This window comes from Equus asinus, chromosome 19 (assembly GCF_041296235.1).
Source record: "Equus asinus isolate D_3611 breed Donkey chromosome 19, EquAss-T2T_v2, whole genome shotgun sequence".
NCBI classification, from domain to species: domain Eukaryota; kingdom Metazoa; phylum Chordata; class Mammalia; order Perissodactyla; family Equidae; genus Equus; species Equus asinus.
In genome coordinates, this window is record NC_091808.1 from 12,075,846 (window position 1) to 12,092,617 (window position 16,772).

Sequence of the window (16,772 nt, forward strand, 5' to 3'; positions counted from 1 at the left end):
TTTACAATGTGCCAGTTATTGGGGTAAATGCAGAGATACAAAACCAAATCAACCAGATCTTGCTAACGAGCCATCCAGAGGGAACAGCTGCCCTGGAAAGTCACCTAGATCTATAGCAGACTTTGCATAAGTGAGAAATAAATTTCTGTTTTATTCACCTCTTGAGAATTGAAGCTTTTTTTTTAATTGCAGCTTAACCTTGTCTATCCTAATTGATGACTAAATAATACATGGTACCTGCCCATGATAGGTATATAGTCCAGGAAAGTGACTTCAAGGATCTCAGTGGCTTTAATAAGTACCCATTTTTTAACTAAAATAATTATTTATTTCTGATTTATATGGGTATTTACTTCCAAAGACAATGAAAAGTTCATTTCAATAGCAAAACACATGTAAAACAGAACAACTAAAAAATTCACATCCATAAGACTGATTGTTCCCAACTCTGGCTACATGTTAGAACCACCCGGGGGAACATTTTCAAAATACAAGGGCCAGGGCCCTAACCCCCTGAGACTCGAATTTAATTAATCCAGAGTAGCACCCAGGCATTGGCATCTTTCAAAGATTCCTAGTTTGAGACTCGATGAATTTGATAGTTGCATTAAGCTCCTGGGATGAATTAAGTCTTTTGAGCTAAGTCTTAAAATAAAATTTAATTCTAAGCTTCCAAGTATACAGAGGAAAATGGCAATATTTTTCTCCTTCCTGAAGCTTATTGTGATATTTCAGAGTGGTGTGTTTAATGTTCTTCCCTGTGATGGTCAGTTTTATGTGTCAACTTAGCCAGTCTACAGTCCCCAGTTACTCAATCAAACATTATGTAGCAGTTGCTGTGAAGGTATTTTGTAAGAGTGGTTAAAGTCCATAATCAGCTGACTCTATGTAAGGAATATTATTCAAATAATCTGAAAGGGCCCAATTCAATAAATTAGAAGATCCTAAGAGCAGAACTGAGGATTCTCAGAAGAAAGAGAAGTTCTACCTGTAGACGGGGCTTCATTCTGTGCCTGAGAGTTTCACGCTGCTCATCCTGATGGCCTGCCCCAAGGATTTCAGACTTGCCTGGTCAACCTCCACAATCATATGAGCCATCTCCTTGCAATGAATCTCTTACTGTGTATCTCCTATCTATTCTGTTTCTCTGTTTGAACCTTGACTAGTACACTACCCAATCCCCATTAAATTGTATACTCTGCAGGCAGAGGTATCTGTATTATTCCTTATGAAAAAATCAGGAAGAAAAAAAAGTTAAGCTCCTCTGGTTAAAAAAGAGGTGGAGAACAGGGTTCTACATGCTCAGCTCCTTGCTCGCTGGCTTGAATGCCTTTAGGGAACTTCTAAAGAACAGCTAATGTTCCATGAAGCATCGTTTGAAAATCAATGCTAAAGTAATGGGCCCTATCAGTATTAATTCACACGTTTAATCAATCTACCAGTCACTAACTATTTAGAGCACTCTACCGTGCCACATTCCAGAGAAACTCAGAGTGAAAAAGAAGACGTGTCTCCTAGTCCTAGTCGTAGAAACAGCCTAAGAGGTGATGATTACTCTCCTGAGGTCCTGAGAGGCAGCCTTCTAAGAGCTTTGAGGTTTATTCCAAAGACAATTAGTCCCTGATAGAGGAGACAGGAGTTTTGTGAAAACTATGGATATGGTCTTACCAAGTTTTTCCCTGACCTCATCTCTCTTCCACGAACTTGTGCCAGAGCCCTGGGGAGAGAAGGCAAAAATAAAATGCTCCATCATAAAAATCTCTGAAACATTGGGTCAATGGCAAACTGCTTCATAACCCACACAGCAAACTGCAACACAGAGGCAGTGCCAAAAGGTATCGTCTTCACTCGAAGTGGAACAGATTCTAAAAATGGAATATGAGAGAATGTTATCTAACAGAAAAGGGAAAGGTGAGGGTCATCATGGACAGAAACAAGAGTACTTGTCACCTCACCTGCATCCTGTCTTCGAAAAGGCAGAAAGTTTGACAAATCCAAAATGACCTAAGGAGACTTCAAAGTCTACTTGCTTAGTTCATTTTACTGTGCATACTTTCTATTTTTTTCCCAACTTCCTCATTCCCAATGCCCTAGTCTCTTTACAGCCAAAGACCTTCTCATTACCCAGAAAGGCTTCTACTCAGAAAGTCCTCTAAAAGACTTTCAGTCTCCTCTTCTCTTGCTGGTTTGTCCCCTCATATTCTATCTTCATTCATGGCATTGCCCCTACCTCACAGCAAACCAACAGAACTATTCTCACCGGCATTGTCAACTTTGAACTCCCGTCCTTTTGTTCTGGTCTCTCTGTAAACCCCAGGCCAGGACCAATTGTAGAATGTGCCTTCTCCACACCTGTGCTGTGTGGCTGAGCACTGTGGGAGGGAATCACACAATCACACTGCAGATGGCTACTACGAGTCTGTGGTCTCTGACCTTGGCTGGACCTTTGGTGCTGCCCATCAGCCTTTTGTGATCCCCTTCAGTGACTGTCAAAAAAATCATCAATATCCCTCTCAGTCCCTAAGCACCTCATTCTCAGCAGGTGGCCCTCCAGAAACCAAGGTCATCAGGCATTAAACCGCTGGGTCTTGGTGTTGCTGCTGCCCTGACACTCACAACCAGGCCTTGGTGTTTTCATAAACAACTTCACAGAACATCAACATTAGACAAGGCCACTCTATGCCCATGATGGGTCAAGACAAAAACAAAACCACTTCATTGTCCTATCTGAACACAGACAACATATCAGCCTTGTTCAAGCCACAAAAATGACCAAACATCTCACTCTCCTGATTAATATGAGTGGCGGATGCTACTTTACTTTCATAAAATATATGAAGATACCCACTCATAGAATTACCCCCACTTCCTGACAGCATCCAATCTAGAGCAAAGAGCAAAGTCCCTAAATCCTACCCAAATGAAATGGATACAAGCACAAATTCTGTAATAAATCCTTTCTAACATTCTCTTTCTGAGATACTCCATGATTCCCCAAGGGAGAGCATGCTCCCTCCAAGGAGCAATCAACCCAATTTGTTCAACTACAAGCATATTTCTGGTGGTCTCTGGCTGGAAGTCATTGACAACAGTAATAAGAATTATTATCATCATTGTTGTTAGGTTCTGTGCTAAGTACTTTACATCGTTATCCACTTAATCCTTTGATGACAGCAATGATTTTACCCATTGTAGACGTGGAAACACTAAGACTGAATGAAATTTAAAAGCTACCTAGGTCCAAAATCCAGTATAGTGGGTGGAAGGATTCAGGAGTCTGGCTCTGGAGCTTATGTTCTTAATGATTTTACAAATAACAAACTACAAAATAAGCAAGACCATTCTCTTCCTCACATCCTCCCCTCCAGTCTCAGAACATGCGAAGTTTCTCCTTTCAATGCCAACTCCTCCCTCTGTCTGTTCTTTGAACACCTCTTCTGTCTCTTTATACCAATTTTCTTCTAATTCTTCAACTTTTCTTTCTCCACTAGAACAATTTCCTCAATCTAAAATCAGGCATAAGCCTCTCTCACTCTAAAAACAAACCACAATTAACTCCAATGATCCCATAGCACCTTCATCTTTTCCATCTCCAGCCCAAGTTCTGGAAACCTTAGTCTATATTTAAGAATAACATGTTTCAAAATTCTAAAATAGGCATGCATGAATGGAATTTGGGAGGAAGAGCTTTTCCATCACTAGAGGTGACGGTGGGTGGGAGGGACCAAGAAGATTTCAAGAAAAAAAAAGATAGCTGGGTTGGAGGGGAATTGCCCAGCTAGAGATACAGTAAAAGAAATTTTAGGGTAGCTAGGTGCTATAGACTAAATGTCCGTGTCCCCCTAAATTTCATATGTTGAAAACTAACTCTCAATGTGATGGTATTAGGAAGTTCAGGAGGTGAGAGTGGAGCCCTCCTGAAGGAGATTAGTGCCCTTATAAAAGAGACCCCTGAGAACTCCCTTGCCTCTTCCACCTGGTGAGGACACAGCAAGGAAACGGCCATCTATGAACAAAGAAGCAGGCTCTTACCAGACACAGTATCTGCTGGTGCCCTGATCTTGTACTTCCCAGCCTCTATAACTGTGAGAAATAAATTTCTGTTATTTATAAGCCACCCAGTCTACGACATTCTGTCATAGCAGATGGACTAAGACAGTAGGTAGAAGTGAAATCACAGAGAAAGGCAAGTCTGGCACATATCTGAGACCTGATGAGTGGTCTAGTTAGCTGCTGTATTAGTCCGCTTGAGCTACAACAACAAAACACCATAAGCTGAGTGGCTTGAACAACAGAAACTTATTTTCTCACAATTTTGGAAGCTAGAAGTTCAAGATCAAGCTGTTGACAGGTTCGGTTTCTCTTGAGGCTTCTCTCCTCGACTTGCAGATAGCCGTCTTCTTGCTGTGTCCTCACCTGGTCCTTTCTTTGTGCACACACATCCCTGGTGTCTCTTTGTGTGTCCAAATTTCCTCTTTGAATACCAGTCAGATTAGATTAGGGACCGTCATAAAGACTTTAACTTAATCATCTTTTTAAAGACCTCATCTCCAAATATGATTATATTCTGATTACATTCTGAAGTGGATTAGGAGTTCACCCTATGAATTTTGGGAGAACACAATTCAATCCATAACATCTGGCATGTAGCGGAGCAAAAAAGATTAGGCCAGAAATGTAGATTAGGGCCAGCTAAGAGACACCTTGGGACTTAAGAATGGGAAATTTGAACTTCTTTAGACGGTGGACTTGGTAAATGTTTGACATGACATACTTCACCTCATTGCACTGCTCAAAATTGAAAGTGAAACATGCCAATGTGATTCATTTACTAATAAATTATCTATACATGTTGTAATATATATTTTGCAGCAACTGACTTCCCTCCCAAGAGACTTGCTTTCAGATATATATATTCATATTATTTTAATTCTATCCTCCTCCTTCAAACCAAATCTGAAAAGACTCTATAAATATTTAAAAGATTGTCTGAAACAAAATGTTTACACACAGCCAATGCTTAAAAAATTTTTTTGATTAATACTTGTAAGCATTAGCTCAAATGCTTAAGAGAACAGCTGATGCTATTCTAAATATAGACCCCCTGCTTTTCTCAAGGGAGTCAGTAAAACCTGAGCGAGTGGCAGAGAAAAGCACATTTGAGAAGGGGAGGCTCTGTGCTGGAATGTGGGCCAAGGGCCCAGGGAGAGGCTGCCCCTGGTCTCTTCAAGAAGGGTAGTTCATGCAAGACCATCTTTCCCATCACACAAATCAGAGCTGATTCCAACCTTGAAACAGCACATTCTCAGTGGAGAAATGTAAGGTCAAGGACACTTACTGGCCAACTGCACCACAGGCCTTGAGCTAGATTTTTCTTCATGCGTATTATCTCATTTCGTTCCATTATTATGCTTCCATTTTATACAAGAGGAAACAAACTCAGAAAGGTGCTATGTTTGTTCATAATAATAGAACGATAAGCTGAACATTGTCTTATTCCAAAGATCACACTGTTTGCCACACACCATGTTAAGTGGGTTTTCTCTCCCATGATCATGTAGGTCAAGATATAGTCAACCTTCATTTGAATCCTGCCATCTGCCCTCCACAGGCGGAGGACACCAGGCTGCAGTAATGGGCTGTGGGCCACTTTCAAGGACCTGTTTGAAGATAAGTTTGGACACAAAACTTCTCACCTTGCACATATACAGCAATATTTTAGGTTGAACCAAATGAAATTACTTTTTGTAGATCAAAATTTGTCAAAATTGGCAATTTCATATGTTCAACCTAATTGTTTTTTCAAGGTAATAACCTGAGAGTTAATCATTGTAACTGCTATTCTATTTCCTGTTGGAGATTTTCTGGCCTAGAAAAGAACTGTACATGTCCTTTTGCCTCAGGCACACCCAGGAAACAAGTCTCCTCTTGCCTGGGGAAAAAAGCCCTCATCATCCTCCACTCCAGGATATCACTCCTCTGGGAAAACAGGGAAAATTCACATCTAAATTGAGCAGAAATTCAGGCATTCCTCCCTGAATTGCTATTTCCATAACTAAAGGCAAGAGAGAGTGTGTCCTAGAAATACTTGCAGATAACAAAGTATATGGATGAAGAAAAATACTAAACCAGGGACCACACCAGAAATGATTCCAAGGGGGTTATCACATGTTTAGCATAAGCCCACAGCCAAAACGTTACAGGTCAACATGCTAAAGATGCTAATGGAAAGAGGGTCGGAGATCACTTTTACCAGAGGACGCCAGCTTCTTTGGCACTATGAGTAATTAAAACTCAAATCTGAGCGTATTGGTCAACTCCTCCAATACGTATGAATCATTAAAATCTTAACAGAAATCAAAACACCCTGGGGAATATCTCCACCTTTAAGATACTTTTTAAAAGTATTTGATAAACTCCCTCTAATTTTTCTAATAAAAATATTTCATCTTCTCAAGTACTGAAAGGAGAATTTCATGAAGAATTTTGAAATTCCACTTATGTAAAGACATTTGCATCTTCCTCCTCATCTACAATGACTTCCACTGCTGGGCAGCCTGGACCAGGCTTTACTTGAAGTTCACAGCTTTGCAAAGGGGGAAAGGTACTAATAAACTGAGCTGATTCAGAGCCATGACCACTGCAATGTTTACTAACCTGAACCAAAATTTTATTCACATGCCTGAACCCATAAGAATTCATGAAAGGAGAGCACTCAAAATATTCACTGCATTTATTTTACTCTCTATTGGTTTCCCAGGAGAAGGTGAATTGCAGGATTTTTGTGTCTATTGTAGAGATGCCCCAAACGATAACAAATTAATGAGAAAATGTGCCTTGAATGTGCAAATTCTTTCTCAGCTCCCAAACGCTTTAAGTCAAAGTCATTGAAGCACTGTCCACAAATACTGGCTACCATCAATTGTTTACTATTGATCAGGTTCTTTGTGTGTCTATTAATTTATATAATCCTCACAAACTCCTCCCATACTATTATTTGTCCCATTTTATAGATGAGAAAACTGAGTCAGGGAATGTTTGAATATTCAAAATGCCACATCCAAGAAGTAGTTGAACAGGATAGTCAAACAGGAATTCTGATGCCAGAGTCCGTGTTTTTAAATCTCCAAAATATTGCCACTCGTGAGAAACTGGCTTTCATAGCAGCCACTCTCTTCCCCCCCCCCCCACCGCCCCCCGAATAAGGACCATTATGACAGTTTGACAGCAACAAAGCACTCACTGATCCCCACTTGTTCCATGGCCACCATAGGAAACCACCCACAACACTGAGCAATCCTTCCTGTTTTGGGATGTCCCCAAATTGTTTGCTTGCCCTCTTGCAGTCAACCAAAGGCTGCCAAATGCACTGAAGACCAATGAGAAAGTCATTCCATTTCCAAGGCTCCCATATTAATAGAACACTTGTCAACCAGAGACTATCTCAGTATTTCATCTCTTTTCTCTATGGAACTGACTCTCCTTTGAGACTTTGAACTCCTGCCGAAATGAAGGTGACAGCTGATAGTTTCCCTTGCCACCAGTTTATGAATAAACAGCCTTAGTTAATTTAGTCTCAGATTTACTTTTGTCTTTGACAACAAAATACAAATTGGTTCAACCCTTTTGATTTATGGTTATGTTAAAATAATAAAATTCAAAGTGCCCACAATTCTTAGACTCTCAACCCATTGAAATGACAATAAATGTTGCTAAAACATAAAAAGAATCCATGTTACACTCTGACCAAGTATTAATATTGAAAGACACAAGTGAGTGTTGGATTCCTTGATAGATTGTGTTGTTATAAAGAAAGTAATTATAACATGGTTTCCAATAGAGGGATCTAGAGAGAAAAATAGAGCTATCTCTTATTCACCTTACCAGTCTGTGTCCTCATTAAAGGATGGAAAAATGTCTCTAGAGAGCATCAGGATTAATGAGTTATGTCATTTGCCCCAGATATGCCAAGACAGTCCTAAACTTTAAACCATAGCACAGTATGAGCTGTTATATATCCCCACATAACCCTACTCTGTAAAGCACATAGAATAAAAAGTTGACTCTTTATACTCTTCATTCATAGCTGTAAGAAGCAAGACCTTATCTGCCAAAAGATAAACACTGCCACCTGCTGAGATAAGAGAACAAATAGAAGTGCGCAAGCTTATGCTCTTGGAAAACACAACAAAGTTTTCTAGTTTTCCTTAGTGAGAGCAGTAAAAAGTGTGCTCTTCATTGGTCAGTAAAATACACAGACATCTTATTTGTTGTGGCAGTTACTTGATTAAGATCCCACAGCCCCGAGAAAATAGTAGCAAAGGCAACTTTGTTTGAAGAGATGCATCCAACATTTCCAAAAAGGTAGAATAAATGGTGGCCTCACCTCCATTGCATTCACAGCTTCCATACAACTTTTCTGGGATTCCCATCTCTTGCAGGCCACAAATAGTCATATAAACTCATTTTTAAGTTCTAGGTAATATAACCGGAAACTCCAAACTCAAGAGGAAATTTAGGACTAGAGAGAAATGGACAGTTTTGCTTTGATGTGCAGAATTCAGGGAGACCCCTGACACACACACAACATTATTAATTTCCCTCCACATTCTAAGCCTATATCCAGCCTGTGGATATTTTATTTAAAAAAAAAAACAAAAAACAGGGTGTTTCAGAGGAAAGGAGAAGGTACAGGAGGATAGTTAAAAGGGGTAAAAGACTCCAACTTAGGGGCTGGCCCCGTGGCCGAGTGGTTAAGTTCGCGCGCTCCGCTGCAGGCGGCCCAGTGTTTCGTTGGTTCGAATCCTGGGCGCGGACATGGCACTGCTCATCAAACCACGCTGAGGCAGCGTCCCACATGCCACAACTAGAAGGACCCACAACGAAGAATATACAACTATGTACCGGGGGGCTTTGGGGAGAAAAAGGAAAAAATAAAAAAATCTTAAAAAAAAAAAAAAAAGACTCCAACTTATAGCAACTCCCTTGCGGAGTCTTCTGGATGTTATAATGAACTGACCTCAGAGGCCTGTGAAATTCCACTGGGTTTACCCTAAAAGAGCACGGTAACCCTAAAAGTGGCCTTCCCAAATGTAGACTCCTCTCATATAATCAAGCCAAAGAAGTCAGGCATCAATCCACAAATTTTTATGAGAAAGCTTTTTGAGAGCTTCTGGGTCTTGTAATTTCAAAAGCATCAAATACCAACTGGATCTTCCCTTTCTGGACCAGATTTTATGTGATAATAAGAGAGTGCTTTTCCTACCATGAGTCAATTATTTCATCCTTCAGGGTTTTTTATTTCAAAGATGTCCATTGTATTAGATATCACAATGAACATCAGAAACCAACTCATGCCTTCAAAAGTATACTCTTCATTCTAAAAAGAGAAAAGAAATTCCCAAACTTCCATAGCCTGCTTTCCCATCAAAACACTAATCAAGTTGTTTGTAAACATAGCTCCTAGCACAGTGTAACAGTAATTGTTGAAATATATAATCCACTTATGAATATATCCAAAGAATTAACACCAATATCTTTATGGTTTATGTGTTTTTATCCATGAGGTCAATGCTTGATTTCTCTTTAAATAATATGCTTCTAAACACCAAGTGTATTATGCTGTGAAAACTGAGAAAATTGATTACTTACCACTTGCAAAAGATTGTGAAAATGGATTGAGCTTTCAACATTATTTTTTTTAATTGAGGTGAAATTCACAGAAAATTGTTAACCATTTAAAAGTGAACAAGCCAGTAACATTTAGTATATTAAGAGTGCTGTGCAATCACCACCTCTAATTCCAAAGTACTTTCATCATTTCAAAAGGAAGGCTCGTATCCATTAAGCTGTTGCTCCCCATTCCTCACCTCCCCCCAGTCTCTAACAACCACAAATCTGCATTCCGTCTCCACAGATTTACCTATTCTAGATATTTCATATAAATGGAATCACACAGTATGGGACCATTTGTGTCTGGAATCTTTCATTTAACATAATGTTTTCAAGATTCACCCAAGTTGTTGCATGTGTCGGTACTTTATTCATTTTTATGGCTGGATAATATTCCATTGTACATATATCACAATTTGTTGATCGATGCACCACTGGTGGACATTTGAGCCATTGTGAATGATGCTGCTATGAACACGTGTGTACATGTCTTTAAGTACAAGTTTTCAATTCTTTTGGGTATACCCATGAGTGAAATTTTCACGTCATACGGTAATTTTATGTTTAACTTTTTGAGGAATCTCAATATCTACTTTTACATCAAGAACAATAACAATATAAGAGATGGAGTTTGCCAAATAACAGAAAGTAGGTTCTGATACCCACGGATCAAGTGATGAGAAGCTATAATCTAATCTAGTCTTGCTAAGACAATCTACTCAGGATCAAGGATTTCACCAGAGTGGCTACAGTTGTGGGGAGGAAACTTTTCTATCGTACAATCTATATTTCTTTTTACCATATAGGTAGACCTGGCCCATATTTTAAGAGTGATAAACTCATTCTAATATGAAGGAAAGGAAGAAAACATATGAGAATCATAATCTGCCACTAGGCTAATTATTCTGATAAGTCAAAAATTACTACCTTGGATACAACACATTACATTTAAAAATGCAACTCTTTGTAGTAAATAATGGCCATTAGAGAAATATTCAGTTTCAGAAATGCAATTATACAAATCAGAGGGGAAAAACGTCATATAGAATTATTCATTAATTATATTCATTCAATAAAACATTGATTTCATTAAACAAAATTAACTCAATTTACTTAACATAATGAGTACTTTTTAACTGGCTTTTGTAGTCTCTCTTGCTCTAAGTTTTCTAAACCTTTTAATTTTTTTCAGATACTTCATTTTGCGTGTATCTTTCTATTAAGGTTAGACAATTTTACTAAGCAATTAAATAAATACACATTTTAAAATAGGGGGAGCCCTACTTTATAAACTCATGTCTTTGTCTTAGTTTCCATTGTCTTAGAAAGAGCATTTGGCTTAGAAAGAGTGGTTCCAACACCCTGCTTTTGTGAAATGAATTGCACGGTAATAGTGAGTAGGGACCTACTCTTACTGTGGCTATTGTTACAGGGCAGGAAAACTTCCAGTTGAGAATGAACACCTTGCTTTTACAATTTCACGCAGGTCTTTATATTACTAAATGGAGCGCCTAGGTTATCATTGTATCTACCTTTTCACTAAGTGTGAATAATAAGAATTTAAGCCTTTGCTCTTTTATAGTTCCAAGAGCTATTATTTTTAATTTTTCATTTAGTATCTGCAAATGTTTGCAAGACGTATTTCTAATCTGTTACATTACCATTTCTGGGAGAAGAGCGAATTTAGGATTATCAGGCCATAAGGAATTGGGACTCCGTTACTAAATAATTGTACGCATAGTAAATATCCAAACTGGAACTCTTACTAATTGGAAAAAAAGCACCATGCTTCATCATATTTATTTTTTAAAAGTTATTTATTCTGAGGATTCAAAAGAAATCCAGACAACTAAAAAGAAAAAGAAGTTAAGCATGCCAGTACATAAAACACACACTAACCATGTCAAAAAACTCACAGGCATCACACCATCGTTTAGTATTTGTAGGACACAGTCTTTCTAGCTTTGAGTTCATGTCTGGCTACCTATTGGCCAAATGACCTTGGGCAAGCCACCCAAACACGTGTTAGCCTAAACATATGTTAGCAGCTCTAACTTTGAGCTGTAATAATTTCTACTTCACTCTTGGAAGTGATTTATGCAAAAGTCTTGTAAACTGTAAAATATATAAATATTCAGAGATTTTTTTTCTGTTTATTTTAGAAAGAATCTGATAGAGAAAAGAAAGCCAGGGTAATTAACTAGAAGATTGTTTTGGTTTCTAGTCAGGGGGGTGATGAGACTATACAGATTAAAATGAAAATAAGACTGAATAGCTGGGATTTATTTTTTAATTGAGGAAAGTGCTCATGATTTGGTGTGTAGATAGAGAAAAGAAAGGGAAAAAAGTGAAAGATGATTCCATTGTTCACAGGAATAGAACTGCTAAGATGATAAGGCAAATGGAAACAATAGAGAGGGTAGTAAGAAGTTCTCTTCTGGATTTGATGAGATTAAAAGAGATGGCAAGATATTTAAACTAAGAAAACTGTGTCAGCCATCTTGCAACTAGAAAGGATGCACAGAACAGAAGCCAACAAGGATGGCAGAGAGGAAGGCCCCCAAATCCTGGGTCCTTGAGTCAACATGTCTCTGAATAACCACCCTAGGGACTGACCTTGTTCTAATAATATGTTTTGTTACTTGCAGCCCAAACCATCCTAACCAAGATAACAGTAAGTTGAATTAAACAAAACATAAAATAATCTTGGTAAGATAACTAAAATGATGGTAGATATTTTGAGTCAGTATACAATCTTCTGTATTTGAGAAGGAGTATGTCTCTAAATATCTTAATAGCTTTTGTTTTACTTCAAATTTTGCCCCTTTGGTGACTCAAAAAGGTAAACTGCTTTAGTAGTTACAGCAGCAGTGGAAAGACAAAAGATAATAAATTTATCTGTAATTAAAACTAAAAGATTATTGATGAATTTTTAAATGGAACGCAACATGTATAAAAAGCATTGTCTAGTTCAAAAAGCATTTATTTTGTCTTTAAATCAGGCATGATGCTAAATCATGAGCTACTGTAGTGTTAGACATGAGTTGTTGGAAAAGATGTTTCATTTTTATGAGGATGATCCACCTTCATAAAATCCTATACAAAATCTAAATATATGAAGATGAATCAGATCTATATTGATGATCTCACTTCTCAGCTCATTTGTTCAACAAAGAACTTTTAAAAGGATAATTATCCCAAGACACTTAAATTTTAATTAATAAAAACTTGACCTACACAATTCTCCCTAAGATATCTAGAACACACTAAAGTGAGTTGTATTCCAAGTGTGATTTCCGAGTAGATAACACTGTATTCTTTACAGAGAAATGTGTTCATATATGAGATATCTTTCTCAAGATGACTGTGAACTCATTGATTATAAGAATAACAGTGAGCATTTATCACCACGCTTGTTGCATGCCAGGTATTCCTAATCCTCAAAATGAGAACTAGCATCACCACTTTCCAGATGAGAAAACTGAGACAGAGAGGCGAGGGAACTTGCCCAACAATTAAAGAGGTGGAATCAGAATACATATCCAGGCAATCCGACTTCAGACCCCACACACACGTCGCTTACACCCTACAAAACTCCGGATGAAAACAAAGTGGGGTATATTATCACTTTTCTTATGATCTTAAGTATTTAAACACTTATTTTTTAAAAATAGGCTGGGATATCTTGAAGCCTTCATAAACATTCTATAAAGACTTTCTCAATACATAAAAATTAGAGGAACAAGCCATTTTCTGGCTAAGTGCTTCTTAGGCCTAAACTGGTCTGTAAGACACAGGATGGTCACCGTGACCACACATTGGCAACTCCCAACTGATGTGACAAACCAGTATGGCCACCTTCCCTAAGCCACCAAAGAGTCAGAAGAGTCAGTGCCTGCTGTTTTTTTAGAATTTTAAAAGAAATAGCCAAGTTTGGCCCACTTTCCTCTAACGCAAGCTCTCCTCTGCTTTGCCGTCTCTGAATTTCCTGCTTCCAGCAGCCGCATTGAAGCTTTTGTTTATTTTATTTTGCTTTTGTTTTATCTTTTCTTCTTGAGGGCTAGACATCCATAGATGCTCTGAGAGGCAAGCCTCACCCCAGACCTTCCTACTGACACATCTGACACTCTTCTCCCGTAATTAAACCTTGTTTACTTAAGAACGTAGTGTAATGGAGCCCAGATCCCTGGGTTTTAAAACCGGCTTCACCATCTAACATGTGATATGTTTGGTAAATTATTTAGCATCGCTGTGACTCGCCTCCCTCATTTTAAAATCAGGTCTGTTATCTGCTTTGTAACAGTTGCTAGGCGGGTTAATGAGATGATCTACGTAAAGTGGGTGGGCAACGTCTGGCCCGCAGTAAGCACTCAGGCCACGTTGACTATTGTTTTTATTACTAAGAAAATAATTCCATAAGATTCTCATGCATTCTCTTGCTCTGGATTCAGGCATCACTGGTTTTATCTTGTGCTCTATCTTTTCACATAAATTTTTAATATGCATCGTGGTCCTTTTACATAGAAAGGCCTTTTACAAAGCATTTTTTAGCATTTCGGCAGCAATAAGGTTGCTGTTTGATGATTTGCCCTGGTACCTCAATTGTTTTCCACCCAGATTTTTAACTTCAATAGCCTGAAAGTCTATTCTGCTTAGCTTTTCCTTATAGATAAACCTGCCTACATTTTTTTCAGCCAACTGTTTATCCAGAATATATTAGCTGTTGATTGAGAGCCATTTTATTTTCGCTATATGCTGCCCTCATTTTATTCATCATAGGTCCTCAACATTTTTTGGAGGGATGGGCGTGGATATATTCTTGAATATGAGGGAAGAAAGATTAGTCTTCTATTCCAAAATTGCTTTTCTCATTCTTAGCCGCAAAAAGTAAAATAACTAAATAGTAAAACTTCTAATTAAATTCCTAACATACATGTCCCCCTAAAAACATACATGATAAATAGAGGTGTATAATTCACAGTGAATTTTCTCCAAAACTTTATTCAACAGTAATTATAATAATAACCTTCAAAGTATAATCTAGGATTATATTACTTTATTATTTAACAATTATAATTGTTAAATTACTATGGTTTCATTTATCAGTATCATGATGCTATTAAAAAATAAAACAAAATTGAAATAACCAGTGGCATGTGCCCAACGTTATGCTGTTTCCTGTCATCTCCATCAAATAATATCAAGAAATGATATAACTTCATCAGTTTTAATGGTCATATCCATGAAGTTAAGAACAGTGTATAAACGAGTGATTTGAGGAAAAAGAGAAAACACACAAAATATCAAAACAGCTTGCTTAGTATTTGCAAAGCTCCAGATCTTAATCACTATGGCCGGCAAGTTTGCTCATCGACTGGCTTTCTTCAGTCAACGCCATATCCTACAGGTATTATCCTTGCTGCCTAATAAAACAAATTTCACAGTTATTTTTTCTTTATTTTATTCACTTACCTCTCTCTTTTTACAAGTTGACATTTTCTGGGTCATTGTCAGTGATCAATGTGCTAAATGTGCTAGATTCTCAGCGCCCAGCTTCAGAGCCCCTGTGCAGCCAAGTTCAGGCATTTTTAGCGTGACTCTTTTTCTTTTAGAGGGAATCTTTTTCTTTTTCTTTCTTTTTTTTGCCTGATTTCTGTCAGTCCTTAAGTGGGCAAGTTCATGTCCCACACACACCAGAAAGATTGATGGCATCTTAGAATTGGAGAGGACCTGAGAAAGCCCCCACTTCAGCCATTTCCCTCTGCTTATTCCCTCTGCCCTCCCCTCAAACATCACCACGAATGGAAATACAGTGAATTTGACCATCCCCAGGTTTGGGTGATTAGTTTATGAGGAAGCAGCACATTCCACTTTGGAATACCTCAAAATGTCAATAGAGTCTTCTCATCATCCGTCTAAATATGAAATTTGCATCTTCCCACCGTCCCCATCACTATGATAGAGACTCTTCCAAATTGCTTTCATATACTCCTCCCCAAGGGGCACCATTCACATTCCCTCTTTGGAAATGACAACCCTGGTGTGGAGAAGTACTGGGCCCTGCTGGTTCTCTAAACCTCAGGGGCCAGACTCGTAACATCAATATAAGAAGTGTGGGGGCTATGAGGATTGGGAAAGCCTGTGAAAACTGATTATTCCACCAAAAGGTACTTCATGTTTTTAAAAATGTTGTGAACACGATGGCCAGTTTTCTTCCAGTTTGCGATTCTAAACCCAACCTCAGGCAGTCCACTAAGAAATGCAAGCAATTCATCACACTGGGGTCTGCCGAGAAAATAGGGGAGATCAGTTCAAACAAGGTGATGGCTTTTCTGCTGGCAAGACAGAAGTATGACCCCCATTCTAACAAGCTCTGTTCTCCACTGGGCCAGTATTTAGCACCTTGTTGCATTGGGATACACTAAATAAATCAGTCATATCTTAAAAGAGCTCAGGAATTTAAGTGCCAGCTCTAAAACAAGGCACAGACAATTAATATTCCCTCCCTAAACTCTCCAGGGTCTTTTGCAGTCGAGAGCAGAGATATTGCAGAGCTGGCTAACATGAGACACATGGACCAGGAGAGGTTGGTCCTCTGACAACCCGGCCCTGGGTTCCTTCTCCCTTACTTGGCAGCAGCTCCCTACAGGAGCATCCTGTGCCCTCTATCACAGCCTCCCACCTCTTTTCTCATCATGGGAAAGGATTTGATTTTGTGTTCACAATAAAATATATGGCTTATTACGTATCGTTTTAGGAGTATCTACATTTTAGTAACACTTGCAAGTCGTAAACCCAAAGAAAGTAATCTGAAATTTTAGAAATTATCCATAATTAGGTAGAAAGGGGAGGTATTTTAGGGCAAAAGGGGAGCGTATTCTCAGCACCCCTGAAGTTATATGACTAGGGAGCTACCTAATCAGCCAATATATAAAGCCAAGCACGAGTGTGTGACATTTAAGTTATTAGACCAGATAAGCAATTTTTAAATCTACTCGACACAATGAGGATCACTGAGAGTTTGGTCTTTTGTGCCCTCTTAGGACATCCCTCCTCCTCAGTGGTAGCACCCCACTCCCTGCCAAGGCCTCCTCCAAAGG

General features: G+C 38.5%; 1 protein-coding gene across 5 annotated transcripts in view; it reads right to left on the minus strand.

The window, feature by feature from the left end:
• Nucleotides 1-11,480: 11,480 nt before the first annotated feature.
• The window catches only part of DAW1 (dynein assembly factor with WD repeats 1), a 42,734-nt gene continuing 37,442 nt past the window's right edge, over nt 11,481-16,772 (minus strand). For 4 of the 5 annotated variants that reach the window (XM_070489547.1, XM_014835982.3, XM_070489548.1 and 1 more), the window contains one exon: nt 11,481-15,095. In XM_070489547.1, coding sequence (XP_070345648.1) covers nt 15,061-15,095 — 35 coding nt within the window. In that variant the 3' untranslated portion in view covers nt 11,481-15,060. The remainder of the gene's footprint in view (nt 15,096-16,772) is intronic. The other variant, XM_014835981.3, reaches the window with a different exon arrangement.